Raw genomic sequence first — 2,263 nt, forward strand, 5'->3', positions numbered from 1 at the left:
TCCCGCCCGCCAGCTTCTTCCTCCGCGCAGTGCAAAGAAAGCCGTCGGTGCTGTGCGTGTGTGGGCGTAAGGCGCCGACAGCCAAAAGTGGCGCCCGCCCCTCCCTGCAGAAAGTGGGCAAAGTAAAAAAAAAAAACCATTAAAAAAGCAAAAAAAAAGAAGAAATTAAAAAATGGAAAAAAAAGTGGGAAAAAAAGAAACTTTGCCCGGCGTTCCACCCAGCGGGGGAACCAGCCCATAACCGGGGCGAAAAGCAAGACGATCTGAAGCGGATCCGCAATTAAGTTAGAGGCTCACATGTTTTCCCTCTGCGCGGTGCAGCCCACAACGTCGCCGGTCAGAAAAGCGCGGAGAAGCCCCACAGCCCAAGCAGCAGAAGCAGCGGCAACAACGCCCCAGACAGATGCCCACGCACAGAGCCGTCGCCGCCACCAACCTCCTTTGGCGCTGCCTCCGAAACCCTCTTGGCATGTGGGGCGGAGGCGTTGCTCGGGCCTGGCGCCGGTGCATCGCGTGGTCCAGCATCTTCTCCTGCGGAACTGTCAGTCGTGCCGTGCATTAAGCCCGTCTGGTCAGTGCCGGGGGATGCAGTGGGCGGGGGCAGTTGTTCCACTTCCGTCGCCGCCCCGCTCTCTTTCCTCCTCATCAGTGCCTCAATCTCACTGCCGTTGAAGCAGCGATTGTACAGCAAGACGTTCGTCACCGTCACGTGGCTCTCCGCGTCTTTCTCGGTGTCTTCATCGTAACCCCCAAAGACGATGTCTGAGACCAGTTCAGATCGTATTCTCGGCCCAACCTTTCCAGGCACAGGCGGAGGCGGTGGCGGAGGCGGACGTAACGAATCAGATGGACGATTCGCCTCCAAACTCCCCACAAGCTGCCCGTCAACGTACGCCGAGCCGCCGCCTTCCTGCACCGTGAGCGCCACTCGGTATGCCGTCCCCACCTCCCAGGCAACCTCTGATGCATTCCCTTCTTCCCCGAGCCTCGTCTTCCAGTGTTGACGCTCGTCGTACCACAGCACGAGATGTTTCCCGGCTGGAAAACCATGCATGCTCACGCCCAGCAACGGAGTGGCGCACTCTGGAACCTTGTCAATGGTCACCGTCGCCACAAGCGTCAGCTCCTCACCCACATAACTGCGCACTGAATTGGGCCCTTGTCTGCCAACTGGCCACGCAATCCGTGCACCACGCCCTGCCAGCTGAAAGCCATTCTCAACCTTCGTCATCCCCGTAGACACCGTGGCGTTCACCCCAAAGTACTCGTCATTCCAGTGAGTGGTGTTGGCATTGTTAGACAAAAATCCAACCAGCCCGACCGTTGGCAGAGGACCGACACAGCCGGCACCTTCTGCGCCATCCTTCATTGCAGCGGTGGTAGTGGAGCCGCAAAGCTTTGAGACCCTGTCATCCACTTCCTTCCATTTACTCAATACGGTCTTGATGTGCCGCAGCTGCTCCGTGAGAGGCTTAAAAACAAGACTGCCTAGCCCTCCACGCTCACCTTCCTTCGAGTAAAGGGCAAACAACTCACCTTTTGCGTGCAACAGCGTGCTGAAGGATAATCCTGCATCATCAGCAGATATTGGCCCAATGTCCAAGGTCCGAGTCCCATCAGAGAGCCAGAGGTGAATTACGCTGCGAACATCGCCCGGTTTGTTGATGCCTCCTTGTATATTGCCAATGAACACCACTTGGGTGTACAGCAGAACAGTCTTTTCCTCAATGGTTGTGGTAACAAGGTCGAAGCGACCAGTTAACGACAGAAAAAACATTTGATTCGCTCAACAGATGCGAGAGTGGCCCGGTAGCCTCTGTCCACGTCTTCCCATTGTCAGCGGATTCGTACACCATGCGCCACCACGAAGAAGAGATTGCAGTGAGCATGAGGAGTTTCCCCTCCCACTCGAGAAGCCTGGCGAAAGCGCAGTCATTGGCGATCGCAGCTGGTTCAGGCAATTTCCAACTCTTGCCATCGTCGTCGGAGTAAATGACGGTGCAAGCGGTTATGTCTCTTTTTGTTCCTTCTTCTTTTCCCTCGTAGGCTCGTTTTGTTGCCACAAGAGGGAAAACAATCGCACTGCCCCCAACTGCAACCCCTCTGGACCCAGGAACAGCTTCCAGCCTCTCCCACGAATGCTGCTGCATCGTCGCTTCATGCTTGGACTTCGGCAAGCTGGTCTTCTTCCATGAGACTTGTTTCCCATCATTCTCTGCGGTCTTCTGAACCTCACCAACAATCAGCTCAAGACCCCCAGAAA

The 2,263-nt window shown here is 55.9% G+C and overlaps 2 protein-coding genes across 2 annotated transcripts; one reads left to right on the forward strand and one right to left on the reverse strand.

The window, feature by feature from the left end:
• Positions 1 to 337: 337 nt before the first annotated feature.
• Positions 338 to 1,777, reverse strand: TraAM80_09734 (trans-sialidase; the record flags this gene model as incomplete). The annotated part of the gene is made up of 1 exon (XM_029386401.1): positions 338 to 1,777. One exon carries the CDS (start codon positions 1,775 to 1,777, stop codon positions 338 to 340), a length of 1,440 nt encoding a protein of 479 aa, XP_029233803.1.
• A 16-nt stretch (positions 1,778 to 1,793) lies between these two features.
• Positions 1,794 to 2,195, forward strand: TraAM80_09735 (uncharacterized protein; the record flags this gene model as incomplete). Its single annotated transcript, XM_029386402.1, has 1 exon — positions 1,794 to 2,195. One exon carries the CDS (start codon positions 1,794 to 1,796, stop codon positions 2,193 to 2,195), a length of 402 nt encoding a protein of 133 aa, XP_029233804.1.
• Positions 2,196 to 2,263: the final 68 nt, after the last annotated feature.

The sequence above is a fragment of the Trypanosoma rangeli genome (genome assembly GCF_003719475.1).
Source record: "Trypanosoma rangeli strain AM80 chromosome Unknown Tra_15.4_contig_00665, whole genome shotgun sequence".
NCBI lineage: Eukaryota > Euglenozoa > Kinetoplastea > Trypanosomatida > Trypanosomatidae > Trypanosoma > Trypanosoma rangeli.